The sequence below is a fragment of the Lampetra planeri genome, chromosome 12, assembly GCF_965212315.1.
Source record: "Lampetra planeri chromosome 12, kcLamPlan1.2.h2, whole genome shotgun sequence".
NCBI lineage: Eukaryota > Metazoa > Chordata > Hyperoartia > Petromyzontiformes > Petromyzontidae > Lampetra > Lampetra planeri.
In genome coordinates, this window is record NC_136118.1 from 14303042 (window position 1) to 14324139 (window position 21098).

Genomic DNA, 21098 nt, shown 5'->3' on the forward strand with positions numbered 1-21098 from the left:
CACACACGCACACACAGCACCACACGCTACATCCGTCTTCGCCGACATCCACAGTGACACTGACATAAAACGGGTTCATGGAGCAGACACGTGAATATTGTTGTAGCTGTTCGACCAGCAGTGGCGTGAGGAAGCAATTGCATGGCAGCATCATCGCCTATATTGACACCATGTATAACTACACCGTGTGCATCACTCTCGCTATACATGTGTGAAATAAACTGTGACGCTTAACATTTAACTTAGACGTACCCTAACATTGACATAAATAATAATAAACATCCTTAGCTAAAAGTAACATTTTACATAAATTCCCAACTCCACATTTAATCCTAACTATTACACCTAATCCTATTTATTAGCCTCATCCTCCTCATGTTCAAGGGGGCACATTGGCCATTGTTTCCGAGTTCACTGCAGCCTATGGAGCCATAATTTGATGTGGAGCAGTGGGCAGAGTTGAATGATGAGGTTAATTAACGTGGGCCAAACGTATAAACAGAGAGGGTCTGAAACAAAACACTGACTAAATAAATATATCCATGGACAAAATTCATGTCCACAAGAGGAACAGCGGCCAGAGAACTGACCAAATCAAAAACAAAACACTCCACAATTGGCCTTAGAGACTTGAGTCACCCAGCACCTACTGAAGGCATTTACCACACACAATAGCATGCGGCAACGATCACCATACAGAATAAAACTCTTTATTTATCCTGGAAAAATGCGAAATTCAAACCCTGTGCCACCCCAGCGCTCACGATGACAACGCTTAGACATTGATTATTTAGAACTCGTCGGGCAAGCCAGTGCCTCCACTCGTCACGGCATTGTGCCATCACTCAGGACTCTTCCCGTGTCACACCTGCAGACGCTCTTTCCTCCTGCACCTCATCAGTGGCCATTCTCGCCTTTTGCCGTTCTCTGGTCTGACACGGGTGAGACTAGGCCCTAAAGAAGGCTGTCTCTGGTGTAGGCCAATAAAATAAACACAATGGATATATTATAATCATCAGAGCATGTTTGTTTGCATGTTCACCACAGGTACGTGTGGCTAATGCAGACGTGATTCTTTACACTTTCTCTTCTATTGCCAGAAAGGGAAAAAACGATTCTTATGTTCTCATCCTCGTTTTTGTTGACACTTGTACCACTTACTTTGTACCGAGTTGACCTCCAGCGAATCCTCGCCATGGACAGTCGTATAATTTGGATCACCAGGATCATAGCGCGGTACGCTACCACTCCCCTGAAGAGGTAGACACACACACACACAAACATTGTGGGGGGAGGCCTGGCCTCTGGATGGCTTCTGTAGAAATGAAATGAAATGCTCCCGAGAGGAAAGAGTGTGATGGTTCTGCCCATTCCCGCCGCTTGGCAGGCCTTTCGGCACAAGCCCACAGCTGCACAGAGTGTTGCATTGTAGTAAAAGCTCATTAATCAAAGAGCATTCGAATAGAGAGGAGATGAAAAAAAATGCAATCAAATTCATTTATTTATTGAGAAAACATAATGGCGAAATGTTCAGCATTCACTTTGTAATGATGTTGGCCATGTATTTAATTAATAATATCACTTTTACAGCAATAATATTTCATTAAAAGAAATGTCCATTGTTTCCGTATGTGAAAACACTTTTGGCTTCGATTTTTTTTCTTCCACGATGTGCACCATTAACACGAATATGTTTCCCTTTCATTCACCTCTCGCTGTGCACACAGCCACCACAAGCGTATGAATGAATGAACGCCTTTATTTAGAGGCCATGATATGTCGTATCTTTTTTTATATGGGGTTTACAAGTGTATTTAACCAGTTTTTATTATTCAGCTGTTCGCATTTGTGCACAGAGAAAATGCATTTTACGATTCATAACTCATTGATTTAGCGAAACAACCCAAAAGTCACAATGAACAGTGACCCAGACGTAATTCTAAAATCCATTGGGTCGGCGTGACTTGAAGGTTCATTGCTGCGGCGTGTTTCTGCGTCGTGTCGGTCGCCTCTCCCTTGTTTCCTTCCTGCTCCTCGCTGATATCTCGCGCCCCCTTTGTAATTCATCCTCCCGCCAGGCGATGCTGCTGCTGCCGCCACTCACTGTGCTCACAGCACTCGGCTCACAATTAGAAGTGTGCGAGATTTACATTCTCGTCGGGGCCACCCCACCCCGTAACACCTCTGGGTCAGTGGAACTCAAGGGCGGTTATCCGGGCAAAAGAGTGGCAATGATCATCGGAATGTGGAATTTCCCCCTGGTAGCTTCAGGGCCACCAACAGCGACAAGTGCTCACTTGAGCATGGCGACGTTTTCTCTCTGAATGCGATTCGCTCCATTGCAGATTTTCTTTCTGTTATTCCTCGGAGAGATCGGAATGCGTCCAAGAGCACGTCCACCGACGAGATGGAACGATGAGATCGGATCGTGTGCACGTGATAGGTGGATTGTTGGATCGCAGAACCACGAGAGTTGGTGACACCTTGATTAGGCCTTCGTCCAGCAGTGAACATGGTTAATGATGATGGAGGGGACTTGCTTTCTATGACAAATTTACACCCCCACCCCCCCGCTCCACACAGGGCCGGCTTCAGATGTGGGTGGACATCTTCCCTAAGGAGCAGGGCCCCCCACCTCCACCATTTGACATCACACCCCGCAAGGCCAAGAAGTGAGATCTGGCGCACATCCAACACACACAAAACACAAACTTGCCTGCAAGCACAACACACATGACCTACACGACAACAACAACAACAGTCGTCTTTGCCACTAAGTGACGGCGACATTACCACAGCGCTTATATCAGGACAGGTGCACTTTGAGGCCACGTGAAAATGTGGGAAGCTCACTGGCCGGTCATAAAACGGACCCACTTCTTCATGGGTTGACCCACTGAGATTGTTGGGATATACCCCACTGCACCACTTTGCTGTGCTCGTTGTTGTGAGCATCTCGCATCCGCCCTCCTTTGTCGTGGTACAGTGATTAGCTCCCACTGCCTGGGTCATGTAGCCTGCATGCCACAGCACTGCATGTCAAGGTATCTTCTGTTTGGCTGGATATAGCTATATATATGGGGCTAAACTGGCATCGCATTGGCTAGAGAACAGATGGGTTGATGTGGTATGAGAGGATTTGGAGTTGAACGGACTTGATGACTGGTACCAGCGGTGGCAAGATCGGCCGATGTGGAGTAAGGACGCACCCACACAAAAGACAAAGATCCCCCATACAGCATGTCACAGACTATCTGGGCAAGTGCTGTTAGCGAGCATCTTTAAAAGTGCTGGCACATACAAAGACACCTATGAAGGCCGAAACGGCACACGATGAGGTAAGTGGCCAGCACCACGCCCGACCGCCTTTGTCTCCTCAGTGGCGATGTGTTTACACACCGCACCAGGTACTCATTTGAGGCTGAGTCAACCTAGGGGAGGCCCAGGACCGGTTCAGATAATCGTCACCGGTGTTGGCCGTGAGCAGGAATCGAACTCGGGTCACCAGGTTCGTAGAGCAGCTTAGCGCTAACCGCTACACCACCGCTCCCTACACCAATACCAATGCCTGCCATCCGCCACAAAGTGACGGTGACGTCACCAGGGCGCCTGGTGCACTTTGAGGCACCTTGAAGTGTCGAGGGCTCGCTGACAGGACAGACCCGCGTGACGTGGGTTGGCTGATCGAGATGACTGGTAGAATGGACCAGCGCTACCCCCTACTGTGCCAACTTGCTGCATCTTAGCCGACCAGCGCTCCGCTCGTTCTTGTGAGCGTCGCTCCTCTGCCCTCAGTTATCGTTGGTGGGCGTCTTTCACGAGCCTCCTTCACAGAGGCCGATCTTGACACCGCTGGTACCAGTCTTCGGCAAATCCACTCAGCACATCATCCCGTACCGCATCAGTTCATCTCTTCTCCAGCCCATGTCGTGCCCGTTTAGCACCCTCAACGCGGCCAAGCAGAAGCTGCTTGGGCATGCGGTGACTGGGCATGCGGGCTACATTCACGCACATACACCAAGCATTATTACGATAGAGTCTGTCGGTGAAAGGGCACCTATTAGACTGGCACAGCGGACTATAGAGAGTATCACCACTGGAAAGGCGCAAGTGGCCAGTAATGGTGCAGGCCACATCAATTCCTGAAGTGCATTGCTCATTGTTATAGCTGCCCATCCCTCTTCAAAGCTTCAAATTTGTCTTTATAAAATGGTGTAGTTGACCTTCTTGCTTATGTATTTACTTGTTGTGATTTGACCAAACCTCTCCATCGCTGAAATCTCATGGCTCTCTATTGCTGTGTTTGGGGCAATGATGAGACAGGAACAGACACGGGGAGAGAGAAGCAGGGAGGATTACAAAAGAGCGGGAAGAGAGAAATGGCCACAAATTCAACTTCAATCAACAGATGCCGAATATTAAACTTGGAGTCTCTTCATGCCCCATACACTGTAGAGGTAACACAAATGTCTGTATGTCGAACTACATTCGCACCGTGCAGAGCCCAGCGTGCTAATCGGAGGTGCGAGGGAAGGACACGAAAGCAAACACGAAGAGACGTTCTAAAGATGCCTTCAAGGAATGTTGTCCTGATATCCCTGACCCCTCATACTCCTCCTCTGACCCTTGACCGCACTTCCCTCCGTGCAGCTACTTGCTGCGCTGCATCGTGTGGAACACGAGCGACGTCATCCTGGACGAGACGAGCATCACCGGCGAGAGGATGAGCGACATCTACGTGAAGGGGTGAGGCGCTCGCGTCGGGACCTTCAGCTTCACTTTGTCCGCCGAATCTCGTTTCAGTCGATCTCAAATTGCGAATAATAATGATTACGAACCTGTGCTGCCGAACTGCATTGGCTTCCAGTTGCCGAGCGAACACATTCAAAGGTCGCGCTCATTACGCCGCGATACTTTCCTGACCTCGTTAAGGAGCATCAACCATCGTCACGTGACCTCCGGTCATCCTCGCAGCAGCAATGGCTTCTGGCTGGCCATTGAACAAAGACGGTCACTGCATCGCACCCTTTCAGATGCGCTTCTGCGGCCGTCTGGAACGCTCTTCCTTTCGATATTAGGAAGCCACTGGAGCTGTGCACCTTTAAATCATCGAGCTTAACAACTCAGATCTGTGGCTTTTTGTGTGCAGTTTGTTGTCCTTCCCCGCACCTCAAATTAGCATGGTTGGCTACATAAAGTGCAAAAGAAGTTCAACATACATACTGCACTTGTTTGTTAGATACTTAACTTAGGGTGGTGCTTGAACCCCAATGACTTCGCTATGAAATTTAGAGCCCGAAATGTTGACTTTGCATTCATTATGAACTCAACAAGTTTGTCTTTGATTAACTGCAACAACCGCTGCTACAGTGCCGGCATAACGGGACTCTGGTTAGGGAGAGAAAACAGACGAAGAGATATTGCAGATCACAACGGAAGATAATTCCATGAGAGTTTAACCACCGCAAATGCTGAGATGAGTCAGAATGAGATCACACTGACGACTACCTGAAGGCATTAATAACAATCTCAGTTTTGCACGGTTGCACCTGAAGAGTTAATATTGCCATTCTGGTAAACAGCTCTTCGTTGCCTTATGCACAAAGCATATAAATTCAAGTGCATTCGTATTCCTTTCGCCAGGACCTGTGGTTCCACATTACATTTGTCACCTATTTCTCACGACGTGATTTAGAAATTTAATTTATAATTGCACAAATCATTGCACGCTTGATGCAACATTATCTGGCCGCGTGTCACCAATGCCAAAGACTCACAATCGAAAGGTTGACATTCAATTGACCCTTCACATTTAAAACGTAAGTACCACTTTGTTTGAGTCGGCAATAGTTGTAATATAGAGACGCATGCTTCCCCCGCACCTCCGATGAGCACGGTTGGCTATGTACGGTGCAAATGAAGTTCAACATACATACATCATAGGAATGTGGAGTTTCCACCACCAATGAAGATGGCAGTACTCAATGCTTATGGAGGCACTGTGACTTTGATCTGTGAACAAAGAAGTGATGGGAAAGGGATGATGATCAATGTAACACGTAAGTTTGTTCGGGGTCAAGGTCAGGGGTCAACATAGTCACAGTGGTTGGGTTCTCAGGGGCGACATGCACTTGTCACAAGCACTGGGCTGGGAGCACTGAGACCCTGGGGTTAAATCTGGGTGGCCACCTGTGAATTAACCGAGCGCTCAGGTGTTGCACGTTGACTGCACGTGCATTGTGCCAAAGAAATCACAGAAGTTATGTTTTTGTACTATTCCATCTCTGTGGGATGAAATAAATAATAATATCCAATGACTAACACGTGGCAAACCACTCTTTGCGGAGCATGAACGAGCACTAATCTCGGAATGGATAAGAAGTGGAGCTTCTTGAAGTGCCTCTGTGAGTATTTCTGTCCGTGTCGCTGCCAGGGATGACCTCTCACGTCTGCGTAATTCCGAGTGGCGTTGCGGCCAAAGCTCCCGACACAAGCGGAGCATTGATGTGCCGAGCTGGCGACCTTAGCACGTTCCCGTAGCTCGAGGAGTCGCGTCTTTGCGCCACGGGCATGACGGGCGGAACCACGAGCTCACACTTGAATGTCACGACTGTCGGCCAAAAAGTGACGTGACGTGGGATAGGGTTCCGTTGGGTTTCTCCACGTTTGACAGAGGCACACAGCTTCCTTTAATGCCCCGTGAAATTTCGGGCAACATTTTAAACAAGGAAGCGAGTCAAATCATTTATTTTATATTACCTTCATAAAAACACAAGTACGTATATTAATAAATGTTTATGCTCCACCAACCGGTGCTGCTGTGAGGTGCCAAAGTCTGCATGCTTTTCTTTTTGTATGAAGACACACAGACGCACACAGACACACACGTACACATACGCACACAGACACACATTAACACAGACACACACGAACACAGACGCACAAAAACACACGCACACACAGACACACGCACACACTGGCACACAGACACACACGCACACAGACATACATTAACACAGACACACACGAACGCATACAGACACACATGCACACAGACGCACGCACACAAACGCAAAAAGATACACACGCACACATCCACACTGATACACACAGACACACGCACGAAGATGCACACAGACACACACGAACACACTCGCACACAGACATGCACAAACACGTACACACGGTTACATACAAAGAGCACTCTTACAAACACAAAGACCCACGCTTAGACATCGAGAAGACTGTTGAGAGTAAGTGCTATTAGCGATCACCTATTGCTCAGCTTCAAACACAGATATCCCTTGTTTAGCCTTATACACTGGCTGGGGCAAGCTCTGTTAGTGAGCACCTATTAAGGCCAGTGTGGCATATGAGGAGGTGGTGTGACTATCGCCTTAACTCGATTTTTTTTCTCCCCTCAGTGCTAACATTTACTACATTAAGTGCTTATATTAGGTTCAGTTTACGAGGAGAATCACGGTTACAATCAGTTCCCAATTATAACAAATGTGATACTAGTTTAGGAATTGAGTGGAGTAACTCTCACATCGCTGATACATGCACACACACACTCACATTGACACTCACTCATACACTTTTACACACACACGCACACTCACATTGACACTCACTCACATTGACACTCACTCATACACTTTTACAGAGACCACAGTAATTTTTGTCAACGCGAAGTCACTTTCAAAAGTGGGCTCATTGTGCTCACTTTCCATATTTGCGCGATTGGGCAAAGTTGCCCGCTGTTTGTTGGCCGCCGTTCGGATGAATGCGACGGCCCAGTGAGGATCTGCCACAGGGGAAAAAAAAATGTGTGTCCCGCGCGCACGCATCCAGCGTCGTGCGTGCGCATCGACGGCAACCGGAGGAGCGCGCGCGTGCGTGTGTCTCAACCCGAGGAGACTCCCGGGCCTTGTTGCTAATGTCCTTTGGCCAAAATAAACTTTGTGCAGTGCGTATTGCTATATGTGTATGGTGAGTTGAAATATGTATTTTTAGGCCACAGAACACGAATGAAAAAGCCATCAATGTCCAGAAATGTCACGGCAAGCAGGTGGTCATTTTTGGCTGAGTGCATTCTCAGCGAGGTAGAGGCCCTGTCCACAAATCACTTGGCACTGTATGAATGTCAAACTTCTTTCGCACCCTGCGTAGCGAACCGTGCTGTGTGCGTGCCTCATCTGTGGTCCATAGCATCATCATGTTGCGTCCGAACCACCATTTAAGCAATTCTCATTCCATGTACATACACGACAATGACAGCTGAAATGTTGAGACTCTTTGGGCAAATGTTATCAAGCACATGTTAGGGCCTGCACAACACAACACGTTGTGGTGGTGTGGCCGGAGCGATGCATGCATGCCTCCTCAGTGATGATGTTCAAACACGTCACAAGTTACCCATTCAAGGCTGAGTCCACGTAGGAAATGTCCCTGTGCAGTTCAGATATTTTCTTGAACACACAACGGCAAAGAGTTTAACAGAATGTTGGGAAAAGTGCTGTTAGTGACCACCTATTAAGGTTAACACGGCACACAAGGGGGAGAGTGGCCAACACCACGCATGGCCGCCTTTGTTTCCCCAGTGGCGATGTTTTTACACAGCGCACCAGGTACTCATTTAAGGCTGAGTCGACCTAGGGGAGGCCCAGGACCAGGATCGGTTCAAATGTCCGCCGCCGTTATTGGATGTTCCTGGTCATGAGCTGGCATCTAACTCGGCTCGTCGGGTTCGTGGCGCAGTGCACTAACCACTGCGCCACCGCTCCCCCCCACACACACAAGCAGGTACTTTGTGCTAACGCACGCAGGGCCCCAGCCGCCGCCAGCGCCACGCTGCAACATAAAGCACAGCGAGCGGCATGACAACCCGCCCGTTCGCTTGCGGTTGTTAGGGCCTGGCCCCAACACAAGGTGCAACAACAACACGTTGCTGGTCCAGATGAACCCCCCACCTCCCCTCCTGGCTGGCCTGGGAGGGACGCGAGGGGGCTCCTCGAACCTTTGGCTGACCATCGCTCTGCGCAATTACGTGCTGTGAGTCACAGCTATCAAGACTCCCCCCCCACCCTGTCCATTCATTTGGGGAAATCCCTCTTCTCGTTGGGAGAAAGGGGCCTGTGTGTGCGCGCGCCCAGGGTGTGTGAGTGGGGACTGCGTGCGGGTGGGAGGATGTGCGTGTGCGTGCTGGTCCTCACAACAACAACCGCCATTCGCCACTAAGTGGCGGTGACGTCACCATGGCACTTGTGCCAGGCTAGGTGCACTTTGAGGCCACGTGAAGTGTCGAGGGCCCGCTGGCAGGAGGTGACGGGGCAGACCCAGCAGGTGCCGTGGGGTGACTGCCTGAGACGGCTGGCGGATGCGCCGCCGGTTCTCCCCACTGTGCCAACTGCGTGAGCAGTCTGCCACAAGACCAACCACGCGTCATTGGTATTTGAGCCAATTATGAGTTTCCCTTCATTAACCTAGCTTCAAATGAGTAGCTGGTGCAGCATGTGGTAGTGTTCATATCACCACCAAGTATTCGTTCTTGGCGCACTGTGAGTCGTTAATATCGCCGCTAAATGTTCATTATTGGTGCCCTGTGTCTTTGTGCCCCCCCCCTCCCGCCGCCACAGTGCATAGAGAGGCAGCCTAGCAAGACGAGCGGTGTTTATGGTACGAATGCTTCCAATGCCTCCCCAAGTCCAAACCCTCGAGGATGTACGCAAAGCGATCACTGTCGTTCAAAGCTGTCAAGAGAAATGGACGCTGTCCGTTGTTCACGAGAACTGACGCTTTGTGACCTCGTGGCCTTTACTGCGACCCGACCCATCGTGGGAATCGATTCTATCCCCCACTGTTGCGTCTGACTCTCCACCGTGCGGACATTTGAGGGCCTTGTCTGATTGTGGCTGCCCCCTCCGTGTGCCCCTACGTGGACTGCACCGGCCAGGATAAACGCTTCCGAATGACACTTGGGCCCTATGATCTACAAGGTCTTAAAATGGGACCTTTGTTATTGAATGTTTGCCCCGCGTGTGTTGGATCCACGCTGGTTTATGTGTGCAGCCGACTGGTTGCAGGGCGTGTCTGATCATGTGGTTCAGTAGGGTCAGCCAGCTTTGCTTTTATAAGTCGAACACACTAACATTGCCTCGAAGAATGGCACACTCATGTTCATGAATGGTATAATACTGGGCATCTATTGGCACAACAGCTTGGCACCCCGTTGTGAGAACATGGGTTCATATTCCCGGCAAGGGTTGAGTCATCTCTTCATCGCCCACTCATGCTCAGTGGCTTTAAAACTGTCGCTTCTCCATTCTGTCATGAAGAAGACTCAGTGGTAAATCAACTGGGGATGATAGAGAGACTGGCCCCTGCCATATGAACATGGAACTTCCCCTGCCAGTTTGTTACCACCGATAGAGATGACAACTGCACAATGTGTATTCGTAATAACAAGTGGCTTTGAAGAATCAAAAGAGAGGTTTTTAACAAGTAGAAATTCACATTAAACACAATGAAAGTCAAGAATATGTATGAATCAGATGATTATTTAAAATCCAGGTAGAGAATCGACTCATTGCCCATCCATGGATTGATGACATAGGTACTGCTCTGTGGGAAGTGAACAGTGGCTATCCTATGGATAGACGAGTCCTCGTCATAGGAACATACCATTTTCAAAAATCGTTCAGAGCCGCTGATGGATGAGAACAACCCAACACTCAATTGAGAATGGCAACACTTTGGCTGTTGTCCTATTGAATAAATATTGTACTTTATATACAGGAAACATTAAGTTAGATCCAAACAAGAAAATGTAGCAAATCAACAATAGGCCCTTATAAAAAAAATAATGGCAAAACAAACTACAGAGTAGTCATGAAAGTGAAAATCATTTTTCGAAAGTTTTGGCTGAGTCCACCTTGTTAATTTCTGTGGCTCTTGGGGCTTGAGTTTTGAGTGATTGGTGGAAACTGGGCAGCGAATAGAGAGACATTTCAGAGGTCGTGAGCGTGGAAATGCTCCTCTCTTTGCCACATGACAAAAAGCTTCTGTGGACCAAAAATCTCACTCCGACTTTAGGCCCAGACTTTCCATTTGTGCGCCCCTCCCACGCGGACATTAACCACACTTCAGGTGGCAGTTATTTGAACGATCAAAACTCTCGAATGTTTACTGCTCAGAAACCTTCGTGGAATTTCAGCTCAATGGGGAAAACATTTTTAATCCAGATGGCATGGAAATGAGTATGCAAGCTTGAGGATTTAAATGAGCATGTAAATGTGTGAAGAAATGTACCAACTTTTAAACGATTGTAAAAAAAAGCATCATTATGGGTGACTTAAAACAATAAAGGGCGTGCTGGGTAGGAGGTGTTAGCAGAATGGCAGAGGGCCAGTGACCGAGACAGGCATTGGAGTGGTCGCCTTCAGTCCAGCGACCAAGGGGGAAGACCCAAGGGCAGATAGCGGGATATTCTCAAGAGCAGTTCCTGGAGGACGCTGCAAGTCGACTGGGCAGCGGCAGGTAGAAAGCGCTGGCAGTGAGGTGTGGCGGTGGGATACGTGGCCTTGCCCACGGCGACATCTTGAACTTCATCGTTCCTGCCAAATGAGTATAATCCACAGCCGTTGCTCAACGGAGAATAACTGTGAGTGATGAGAATGTGGAATCTGCGCCACTGGCCTAGGGCCACACTGTGTAACAATTTTTTTTGTTCCTAGGTAGTAAGTGTTATTTCCTAATTGCTTATGCCTCAAAAGTACAGGAAATGGCTATTATTACCCACAAACTTTGTTTTTGTGACCAGGACAGTGATATTTAGAAATTTACCTATTTTCCAGAACATTCCAGATAGACTCAGTGCTGAGTAAACTTGGAGTAACTTCTAGAACATTCTAGAACTTTCCAGTAATATAAATAGTAGTATAAATACAAGGGCCTGAAGCCCACCAGTCTAGTTTAGTTCCAGCTGCCTAATTGGATTCATATCTGCATTTTTCTGCGATGGCATCAAGAGGCTGCGGGTGGATGCGGAGAGGACGAGTGGTGGATTATTCAAAGGGCATTGTGGGCCGGGTGGACGATGTGCGGAGGGTTCGTGGTAGCATTCCAGCGTGGCGGAGGAGGAGTTGAGTGTTGTGCGTGAACAAGAAAGCCGTGGCACGTTATTCCTTTGCTGGTTTTACTATTCGCGTGGTTATAATTACCTGCGGGTCATCCGTGATTGTGGCGTTGGACATTTCTTATACGTTTCTGCTTTTGTTCCTTGATGCATAAGTAAAAGCAGGTAATATGCAATGATTGAAAACGTTATTCTTTCGGCGCTAATTATAGCGTGGGTTATTCCTATCGAAAGGGCCAGTCAATCCACGGGATATGAATCTGTTAAATGTCCACATACGGTGTTACTCGTTCTAGCAACCTTGGAAGCATGTCCCTCAGTTTGAAATCGGTTATAACTAACTTAAGCTAAAATGCCCATTCTTACTGACATATCGATTGTTTTAAGCTTCATCTAATGTTCAAGTAATGGTTTTAATGTGCGTTGGTGCTTTTGACATTTCCAATAATTACCAGGTTGACAATATGAGTGGCATCTCCACAGAAAACTATGACACTTTACATGAACAGTGTATGTTGGATGCATATACAGTATCTCTCTTGATGGTTTCCCAAAATTCTCACGTCTCATTTTCTGTACTTGTGTCGGACGCTTTAAACTTACAAATCGTCGTAGTAAAACTATCGTGCTTATTTAAGTCATCCAATTGAAGGCTTTTGCTGGTGGCTCGCCAATATTGTTTTCCTTGCTGAACTGGTATTCTTTCAAAGTCTGCACAAACAATGGAATGTAAAACAATTATAATTTAAACGTGGGTGTGCTGTACATATAAGCAGCTGTGTTTGCTCATCCGGAAGAGCAGTGTGGGTTACAATCACAGAGTTCAACTCCTGGTCAGAGTCAGCTCAGCCCATCACAATCATCGTCTCTCCTGGGCGAGTAAAATGTGAATACATTTGACGAGGTGGGAAGTCGATGGCAGTTCGCTTTTCAGAGAGGTTACTCTCTGCGTTAAATGAACATCGAATTTCCACCACCGGTTCTAGACCACCAAGCGAGGAGCATTGCCCCAACCTCATAATAGCACGAGGTTAAGTGTTGCATCTACTCATTATTAAATACGCGTGCTGTGCATCGGTGATGGAGCAGTGGCACAGTGGTCTGTGCACAGCGCTACGAATCCGGCGAGCTGAGTTTGACGCTTGGCCAGGGCCAACATCGACAGTGGCGAGTGATCTAAACATGGAACTCTCTCCCGCTGTCACCGAGCCACACTGACTGGCGTGGTGAAGTATGGTCAAACAACTGCCATGTTGCCTTTATCAGCAGTATTTTGACAAAACAGCTGCTGGATTTTTTTTCATTTCTAGTAACACGAAAGTCCTTTGGTTGTGACCCTCTGTCCCTTCCAGCGAGCCAAACGTGTATCATATAGTACGACGAATTCACGTGTCTTTGTAAACAAATACTCGTCTTGTCTTCAGCCATCCTCGATCCGAGGGTTGGCCGCACCATGGGGAAGCCGTCGTCACTGACTTCTGTCTTCTGTTGTCCTCGTTGTCCGTTCCAGCGTGAGCCTAAACAAATACAATACCACTGATTTAGCAATATATACTGAGGCTCTTGCTGTTGGCAAGCAGTACTCGTGGCCGTCTTTGTTTCGCAGTGCTGTTGTTGATGCATCTCGCTGGTTTACTCACTTTTGGCTTCGCCGAGAAGAGACCCAAAATAGGTTCAGGTACCAATTACCCAAAATAGCCATGGCCAGGAATTAAATCAAGTTTTGCTGGAATCATCATCGGGTAGCGTGCCAAACACGGCACCACACCTCCCCACGGTGAGCCCTCCATATACACACACAGGCGCGTCTCATCAGGGCTGTGTTGATGCTGATAGGTTCCTCCCGGCAGTTCTCGTGATTACCAATCGGCCAAGAGGTTGATTGCTTCGTATTTTTCTTTCCCAGTGTTAAATTCAGGTCCCGCGCCTTATACCGGAATGCCTTGGCCTTCTCGTTTCATTTCTTGTTTTTCTTCAATCAACGTAAGGGCAGGGAAGAGAGTGGAAGAGAGAGAAAAAAACAGAACCCCCCCCCCCTCCTACCCCCCACAACAGCATGTGGCTTCAAAGTGCGGCGTTCGATTGAGACGTGAGTGCAGTTGACGGCCAGGCTGCTCTGGCGAGCCGCACTCCGTAATCCCGGCTACCAGCCCCCCCCAAACCCCAATACTCGGTACCCATCAGACCATCACACAATCACTCCCGATCTTTTCATTAACTCTATTTCTGTTTTCGTAGCTTTCACGCGAGGACTGTGCCGCTGCCAACACAAATGTTGCGATGCGGCGGCCCCCCTCATCAGCCACGCGCGCGCCTCTCCCCACCAACCCCCCGCTGGAGGCTGCCCCCCACCCATCCAGCCACTGCCCCCCCCCCACCCAGCCAGCAACTACTCTCCCCCCCACCCAGCCACTGCCCCCCACCCACCCAGCCACTGCCCCCCCCCCACCCAGCCACTGTTCCTCCCCCCCCACCCAGCCACTGCTCTCCCACCCACCCACCCAGCCACTGCCCCCCCCCACCCAGCCACTGCCCCCCCCCCACCCAGCCACTGCTCTCCCACCCCCCCACCCAGCCACTGCGCCCCCACCCCCCCACCCAGCCACTGCCCCCCCCCCCCACCCAGCCACTGCTCCCCCCCCCCCACCCAGCCACTGCTCCCCCCCACCCACCCAGCCACTGCTCTCCCCCCCCACCCACCCAGCCACTGCTCCCCCCACCCAGCCACAGCCCCCCCCCCACCCAGCCACTGCCCCCCCCACCCACCCAGCCACTGCCCCCTCCCCCCACCCAGCTACTGCCCCCTCCCCCCACCCAGCTACTGCCCCCCCCACTCACCCAGCCACTGCTCCCACTGCTCCCCCCCTGCTTGGGACGCAAATGTTTCTATTCGACCTTGGGGGTTTGTTGTTGATGTTGTTGTTGTTGTTGTTTGTGCACGTACTGTATAGACATGTACCGCTAGGTAAGTTGTCGCAGCGCCTCCACAAACAAGAGTTTGGCGGCGCTCGTTTCTGTTGGTGGTGGAATTTCCACATTCCAGTGCCAGGGACAATCGCTACTAACTTCCCACAAATTGGAATATATATAAAAAAAAACAGATTCTTACACATAAAAACCCTAGGAAAGTCTGAACGAGTCCTCAGAGCTACTTTTTGTGTTCAGTTTATTGTTTGTGCTTCGTGTGTTGTTTTGTGTTCAATTTGTTTTCCTTTCCCGCACCTCTGATTAGCAGCAAGGTTGGCTACGTACAGAGCTCTTCTTGGTATGTGTGTGCTTCTTCATGTAGGAATGCCTGCCGAAAACCCATTTGCACAGAGGGGCAATGTAAACGCCGCATGTATGTCAGTAGCGCCACAGTTGAGAAACCTCGACACTGTTTATACGATCGTTACATCTCTATATGATCCACCAACTTCAACATTCCTTATTGTAGGCATACAGTTTTCCCATAGCGACGCATTGCCATTAAATGGTGGGAACATATTTGCAGATGTATTGTACTGTTGCCCCAGCAGTCTGCACGGCTACATGGGGGATCGTTGTGTGTTCTAGACCATTGCCCGCGCGTGTGTGAGACGCTGCGTGATTGGTGCCAGCCGCGGCACCAGGGGTGTGATTAGAACGGCCACGACCCAGTTATTGTCCTGGGTACGATGCGCGTGGCAGCCACTCAAACACACGCTCAAAGACACGCGAGGACACATGCACCCACGCACGCTCTTAAATAATAATCGCGTTCTATTCGTGCGTTACTGAACACTCGCACACATGCACACCCTGGTACACATTAACACACATACCGTCACACGCTCACACGCCCACGATTAAGCGCACGTCCCGTTCACACGCTGAACGTGTGAACACGTTACACACTTACATGCGCACTCACGCGGAACACATCTTTATACACTGAGGTGCCCTATTGTTCCTGGAGAGATGACTCCAGCGAGGGTTGTAAGTGATCACCTATTTCCGTAAGCATTGAGCCTGAAACAGGAGGTGGAGCCAGCGCCACAACCTCCCTCTGTCACCTTCCCGGTGCTCACCTTATCACATGTTGGCGGGAGATCTGGAGAATAGGGGGCTCAGGGGAATATTATTTCGTATAATATACAAATAGTGGGGTCGAGCGCTGGTGCAGTGGTTAGCAGACTTAATGATGGCCGAAGTACGATTTCCGGCCATGGCTGGCATCAGCAGTAACATCTGAATTGTACCTGGGAGCATCTTTCAAGCATCCAAACAACCCCCGATCACCAACAGGGCATGGGGAGGCATTCATCCAGCAGCGCATTGGCAATGGGTTGTAAGGTGAAGAACAAATTCAGTTGGGAAGGGAGGCTCGTGAGATTGGCACAAGTTGTGAGCGGTGGAACATATCAACATTTTTGAAAGTCAAATATATAAATATTACATTAACAATCTGGCGGGTAAATCACCGTAGTGTGACATTAATGATGATTGTGTAGATATATTTGTCGTTAAAATTAAATCCATTCATCATTTGACAGGATAACGATCCGACTACTGTCCTTGCTTCTGCTGTAATTGATGTAACATGTTCGCGGGATTACGTAAACAACATTTTGCTCTTTGAGAACAAAACATTTGAAGGCAGCCTTTGATATCTGGCCTGGATGCCCCGAGGCTGACTCAAGTTCAACTTCTGGTTGGGGATCACTCCATTGCCTTAACACTTCTGTGCTTTCATAAAATAACAACAACTTTGCGGGGGTGGTGGGTGATATTTTGTGTTTCGAATGACTGGCCAATGTATCATGCCAATGTAGAACGTTCACCACTGTTCAGACGCGATACATGCACAGCTGAAGGACGATTTGGCATTCAGCATAGCACTTGAACTCGATCTGATGTGCACACCAACATTTACGTAATTATCTGATGTTTTATCATTTATTTATGTCAACAGAACTGACCTCACCCAATGCCACTTGACAATCGTTTTGGTGGGCAAAATGCAGACGTGACATCATGTAAATTATGTGATGGCATATTTTTGCATCAATCAAAGTTATGTTTATTTCGGACCATCTGACATTTCATACGGAGAGCCCATTGTTCGACATTTTTGGATGAATCTCATTCCCTGGCACAACAACATGAGCCTGTGTTGGATGAGTCAATGGAATTGGGCCCTCTTTCGCTCCTTGCCTTGATTCCACTTGCACAACTGATGTATAATCGGAGATGCAATCTCACAATGAGATGTGGTATAAAGAAGGCTCTTCTGCAAGCATGTGTTTTGTAAACTAGTCCCCCCCCACATCTGAGACAACCACAGGTCAGAGGTTACACAAAGAGACAGCAGCTCCTGCAGCTCTGCAAACCCAGCACAGGGATTTAGCGCCACCACTTCCCCTCTCCTCGCTTAGAGAGGGCTCTCACATCTGGGCCCTGTTGAGCAGCCTCGGTAAACACGTACACATGTGCGCATGTGAGTGCTGCGCGGTGCTCGGTCCTACGGGCACGAATGTGACTGCATGCATCTTGGCACGAGGGAGGCTCTGTGCGGTTGTGTCCCGTTGAGTGCCCGTGCATGCACGTGTGTGTGTGTGCGTGTGTGTGCGTGTGTGCGCGCGTGTGCGCGCGTGTGTGTGCGCGCACGTGGGGAGCAGTTAGTCACGAATACAGGCCATCGCTGAGGTCCACTCGGCCTTAAACGAGTGCCCGGTGTGGTGTGTGAACACCACACTCGTGTGGGTGTGGAATCTACACCGCTGGGCACGAAGGGCCGCTGCCACAGTTGAGTTTGGAGGTGGAGATGCCGATCTTGACTTGGGCCAGTGATCCTAGTGGCCCAGGCGAGATTTCCTGGCCATGCACGTGAGCAGAGTAGGCCATTAGCATTTGTGATAGGTATCCAAATGTAGATTTGGACCTTTCCTGGGGTTGACACTACCCTGTGCAATGTGTCAGCATCGGCTTATGGATACGAAGGCAGCTACGTGGAGTGCTGGCCTCGTACCTTATGCTGCGGCTGTCTTAAATTAGTGTTCATTCACAGCCCTTGCCTTAACAGCACTTGCCTTAGCAGCTTACCCAAGCCGTATTAGGGGTAATTAGTGTGTATACTTACTGTGCACATATTCTGTATTTGTGAATATGATTGATATAGATAGAGCGGTAGTGCCGAGAGCGGTAGTGTAGTGGTTAACGCGCTGCACTACAAACCTTGTGACCCGAGTTCGATTCCCGCTCATGGCCAACACCAGTGACGATTATCTAAATCGGTCCTGGGCCTCCCCCTGGTCGACTTAGCCTCAAATGAGTATCTGGTGCGTTGAGTAAACATCGCCACTCGGGACGTGGTCCTGGCCACCTTCCCCTCGTGTGCTGTGCCGGCCTTCATAGTGCTTGTTGCTAACAGCACTTGCCCCAATAGTCTGTTAAGGCTACACGGGGGATCTTTGTCATTTTCATAGATAAAGTATAATTACACTGGAACATTTGCAAAAAAAATCTGTAATCTTAGCAGATATGTTTCTTCCAATATTATTAACTGCGTGAACATTTAAGTCAATACACCCTGACTCTCATGCTTTCTGACATATCACAAACTGTGTTTTAATTTGGTAGATTTATTTTCCTCAACACAGCCATTATAACAATCCTCTGTATATATTTTTTCAGTTCCTTATTTAATGACTGCATTTCTGTATTTCATTGCAGCATGATCCACATTGGCTATTGACATATATTTAGAGTTTAAAATCCGGTCATCGTGTGTAGGACTCTTTTTTGTCCCTGAATATTATTGCTTTCATGAAACCTTCTTTGAAATAATTGGAAATATGAAAAGTGGCTCCAAGCTCTGGAGCGAACTTTTTTTCCTGGCCGCTATTGAAGTAAGAGATAAAATGTTCTAGTTGGAGTCTAAAATAATGAAACACAAGGCTGCCTTTCTATTTTCCATTGTCAGAATGCCATGCCTAAAAATATGCGGTACAGAACCTTGGCAGGAGAATACGCTGGTTTAATGCAGTCCACGGCAACTCTGGAGGATTGCAGAGAACAGGTTAAAGCAATTTGACGCTTGAATAAATGATTAAACAGGGCACTATGTTGGAAATGCTCGACATTTGTGTCATGGAAAACAACAGAGCTATCTGGAAGGCATAAAGAAGTGTGTCCTGACAACGTTTTGGCTGCTTGCTTAGGCAAATGGAGTAAATGGCAGATTGGCTGGATGATTTACGGTCGTTCAGTGACTTTGAATTTCAAGGAGCAGTGTTGACTGTTGGTGGGATGATGTCTGCCGTGATGCAATCACACGGAGAAGCACAGCGACACCATACCTTCACAAAGCCTCCAGTTCACTCGTCAAAATAAGCACAATTTAATCCGCTGGAAGTTATTTGTAAACTCAATAGGATGGATACGAATTCAGAATACTTATATTCTCAAAATGTATCCTGCTCGCGAATAGGGTACGGCTTTTATTATTTTTGTCAAATAACTGGATTTAGGACACAGTGAATACATTTCAATTGTATATAAGCCACACGTGATAGATTGCATAAAATGACAGATAGTTGCACGCGGGACACTGCTGTATGCATGATGAATGGATTGCATCACATGGCGTTGATAGTGCATGTTAAAGAGAATCAATTATCTTTTGGGAAACTAAGTTAATCGATGTAATAAAAACTAAAAATGATAATTTCAATTCTGAATCATAAATCTTAACAGAAACTGGGTGAATGTCTGTCCGCTCCTCAGCCTCATCTCTCAATCAATCGGATTAATCATCTCACTTCCCTCACTTCTGTCTGTTAATGTTTTCTCAACTAGTAGCAACTGGTTACGAGTATACCCTACATGGCATTTGTCAGCACCATTAGAATGAACGTAGATCACATTACGTGCATCTTCACAACATGTACGTGCTGTGTGCGTGCTGTGTTTATAATGTGAGCTGTGTGTTCATAGTAGGGTAGGGGTGTGATATTTTGAAGCATTTTTGTTGTTGTGCGACCGAATATGACAGAAATAGCAATACTAGTGACTGATTTCACCAGGAAAGCCTCACTCAGGGCAGATACTGTCTCCAGGAGGATCTTACATTGGGAAATTCAGCCAGTACCAGTTCTATACATTTATACAATACACATTCTGATGGTGTGATTTGTTTTAGCTATGGAAGGGAAACTTGAGAAGTGAGAGGAAACCCATGCAGAACAGGGGGAGAACATCCAAACTCCACACAGAGTCAGCAATGAAACTTCGGTCCTCCCTGCTGTGAGACGCAAGCGTTTTCACTTGCACCACCGTGACGCAGCAGAGGTACTCGGCACCGGAGATTGAAAAGCGTCAGATGTAGAAGCAAACTCGACGAGAGAATGTATGAGACGAAATTTGACGCGCTTTGGGCATATTGTGAAGAGTGACAGAAGTTGCAGGAGAAGAATATCGCGGCGGGGTTTGTGGTTGGGACAACGGCAACGCAGAGGAAGACGAGACAAAGAGGAAGACGAGGCAGAGAGGACGACAGACAGAGAGGAAGACGAGGCAGAGAGGAAGAGAGACAGAGAGGAAGACGAGGCAGAGAGGACGAGAGACAGAGAGATGGATTCCAAAAACACAGGCTACCGGAATGTTAGAATGACAGCAGCTTGAATCGGTTGCAAGATGTTCACGATGGCCACGTTGGGAACTATTCTTGTATGCATGCAATAAGACAAAGACTGAGACCATGTGTCTGTGTGTGTGTGTGTGTTCAATGTTTGACTTCATAGCATCTGAGAATTGTAAAACACGTGTGCGTGTGGTGTTATGCTCGTGTGTTGTTCTCATCATGTGCGAGTAGGATGTTCAAAGCATGTGCATGGTGTCTGGGCGGCGTGTTTGTACGATGCGTGGTTTGTCGTATATTCAATGAGTAGGTGGTATGCGAATTACAAACATGTAGTGCTTCTGTTGCATGTGAGTGGCATGT

At 48.2% G+C, this 21098-nt stretch overlaps 1 protein-coding gene across 3 annotated transcripts in view; it reads left to right on the forward strand.

The window, feature by feature from the left end:
* Nucleotides 1–21098, forward strand: part of LOC144721735 (dysferlin-like) — a 190779-nt gene that overhangs the window by 117337 nt on the left and 52344 nt on the right. For all 3 annotated transcript variants that reach the window (XM_078599615.1, XM_078599614.1, XM_078599616.1), the window contains 2 exons: nt 2584–2672; nt 4651–4746. In XM_078599615.1, coding sequence (XP_078455741.1) covers nt 2584–2672; nt 4651–4746 — 185 coding nt within the window. The remainder of the gene's footprint in view (nt 1–2583; nt 2673–4650; nt 4747–21098) is intronic.